At 29.8% G+C, this 3,041-nt stretch overlaps 1 protein-coding gene across 1 annotated transcript; it reads left to right on the top strand.

Annotated features, from left to right (window-relative positions):
- Positions 1–280: 280 nt before the first annotated feature.
- On the top strand, positions 281–2,645 carry LOC112720315 (probable carboxylesterase 9). Its single transcript, XM_025771215.3, has 2 exons — positions 281–1,080; positions 2,199–2,645. The coding sequence occupies exons 1-2, from the start codon at positions 538–540 to the stop codon at positions 2,610–2,612; spliced, it is 957 nt and encodes a 318-aa protein (XP_025627000.1). The 5' UTR covers positions 281–537; the 3' UTR covers positions 2,613–2,645.
- Positions 2,646–3,041: the final 396 nt, after the last annotated feature.

Here is a 3,041-nt window from a genome sequence, read left to right as displayed (position 1 = left end):
ATATCAAATGCATAACATCTCTTCCCAATACTTCTCCAACGGCGTCCAAATAGGGAAACCTATATATAGAGAACATACCCAACATTCTCCTCCCCCATGCACATACATAGCTTCATCAATTCAAGCAATATTAATTAATTAAACCAAAATTAGGACAATAACAAATTAATTTTATTGGTGCAAATAGTGACACGTGTTACGCTAATAAGCTACTAATCCACCTAGTAAGTTCCCATCAAGCTAGAAAAATGCATCAAATCAACTCTCAATTTAGAAAAAACATACAACAACCAATCTCCACTTACTCATCAACCAACAAGAACAATCAATTATTCCTCAACTATCAAAACTACAATTAACCCTAATGAATTTTAGAAACTCAACCAATAACAACCCAAACGTAGGTAATAATATCATCATGCATGCCGCATGCAGAAATATGCCACCAAAACCAACACCAAAATCAAAACCATAACCATTCCATTGCCTCATTATTATTCTTCCATTTTTTCCCGACCAAAATAAGTGTTTCTTAAAATGTCCAAATTTGATCCATACAGCCACATTGGAGTTGCTCTAAATCCAGACGGTACCCTCACCCGGAACTTAAACTATCCAACGGTTGAGGCGAATCCAGAACCTTCTCCGGGAAGTTCTACCGTCTCAAAAGACATAACCATTAACCATGAAAACAAAACATGGGTTAGAATCTTCCGACCAACAAAACTTCCTTCCAATGACAACACCGTTGCAAGGTTACCAATCTTTCTCTTCTTCCACAACGGTGGATTCATCCACTTTACGCCGGCGAGCAACAATGTCCACGGAAAGTGCTCGCAAATTGCGAGCGAAATCCCGGCCATCGTTGTCTCGGTTGGATTTCGTCTCTCGCCGGAGAACCGGCTCCCGGCGGCGTACTATGATGGCTGCGAGGCCGTTTTGTGGGTGAAGGAACAAGTGGCTGACCCTAATGGGGAACAATGGCTAAGGGATTATGGTGATCCTTCAAGATGTTACCTCTATGGGGTTGGATGTGGTGGTAACATTGTTTTCAACACCGCAATTCTTCTTCTAGAAGAGGTATTAATCCTATATATCATTTCATATCTTTATTATGAATCAATAGCATGAAAGAGGAATGTGAATTTCTTAGGTTATCCATGAACCAATGTGAATTTTTGCAGTATTCTATATTTACGTTGTGACACATTAGTAACATGAGTTTTATTTTTCAAACTTAAAATTTAAAAATTTACTCTTTTTTTTTAACTATGGCAAACAAATTTGATTATTCATCTATTGTATGTTTAATTATATTACTATGATAGGGTTAATTATTTTAAGAGTTGATTATTTAATTGAAATATATATATATATATATATATATATATATATATATATATATATATATATATATATATATATATATATATATAGAGAGAGAGAGAGAGAGAGAGAGAGAAACTTAAGGATCAATGATTTTAATTATATGGCCAGCACTTTTAGTTCGAAAGCCTAATAATATTCTTAAATATTGTTAGTTAACTGTTAATCAAAAAATAATAAATGAGGAATGATAAGGCCAGCAATTTTGGTGTTTTGTAATTATCAATTGGCTATCAATAGTATTTTTAATGATGTGACATTATATCTAATGGTAAAAAATCACTCACTTTTATTTTGATAGTTAAGTGCTGACCAAAAAATACAAAAGTTGCTGGTCCCTAGACTTTTTTATAATAAAATATATTGGTCCAATAGTATTATTATTATTATTATTATATATATATATATATATATATATATATATATATATATATATAACGGGTTAAATAAAAATGTTAAAAATAATTTTTTATAAAAATATTTGTGTTAAAAGTATAATTTTTTTATTTAGTCATATTTTAAATAAAAATAATATTTTTATAATATATCAAAATCAATTAAATCCTATAATCATCATCTAATAAAAAAAACATTTTTATATAAAAATAATTATAAAATCTTTATTGTAATATCCACCTAAATATATAATATCAAATTTAATATCTGATTTTTAGTATACAAAAAATATTTTTGTTTCGCATTAAATTCTTAACAAATTTCTTGTATTTATACTATAATATTGGATCTTGACTAAAGATTTTCCTAATTATCAATATTTAATTTGCTTTTCTTCAATATGAAATTCAAAACAGAATTTGGATCCTCTAAGAATTGGTGGTATCATCATGAATCAACCAATGTTCGGTGGGGTAAAAAGGACAACCTCGGAGCTTAAGTTTGCAACAGATCAATTGTTACCATTGCCAGTGTTGGATTTGTGTTGGGAACTTGCTCTACCCAAAGAAACTAACCGTGACCATAGATATTGTAACCCTATGATAAAAGGGCCACACTTTGAAAATGTTAAGAAGTTGGGTAGGTGTCTTGTTATTGGGTTTGGTGGTGACATTATGGTTGACAAGCAACAAGAGTTTGTGACCATGTTGGTTAAATGTGGGGTTCAAGTGGAAGCAAGGTTTGATCAATTAGGGTTCCATAGTATTGATATGGTAGACCCTGTGAGGTTTAGTGCGGTTATGAATATTGTCAAGGAGTTTATCCTTTAATTTGATGAGTTTTAACTAATGCTTTTTTATTAATTAGTGGAGTTAATTATTATTCATCATATATGGTTCTTGATTTTGATTATTATTATTACATGTAAAGTTAGAATGGATTAGTTGTATTAGAGGAAACAAATTCTTAAAAAATGTATATACTTTTCACAAAATAATGTAATTTCTTAGAATCTTACTTTATAAATTAAATGATATTTCCAACAGAATATCTTACTCTAAAACTAAAAGTTTTAGTAACGTGAAAACATTATGCAAATTACAAATAAAGTTCGAATATTATAATTAATTTATTAGTATATTGTATATCTACTTATTATTTTATTTTGACAACCATTTATATGTTGTTGGAATTTCTGATGATATTTTTTAACTTCTTGTGAAGCTTTATGTATAAGTCACTATATATGTAATCATATA

The sequence above is a fragment of the Arachis hypogaea genome, chromosome 2 (assembly GCF_003086295.3).
Source record: "Arachis hypogaea cultivar Tifrunner chromosome 2, arahy.Tifrunner.gnm2.J5K5, whole genome shotgun sequence".
NCBI classification, from domain to species: domain Eukaryota; kingdom Viridiplantae; phylum Streptophyta; class Magnoliopsida; order Fabales; family Fabaceae; genus Arachis; species Arachis hypogaea.
This window is presented reverse-complemented; position numbering and strand designations above follow the sequence as displayed.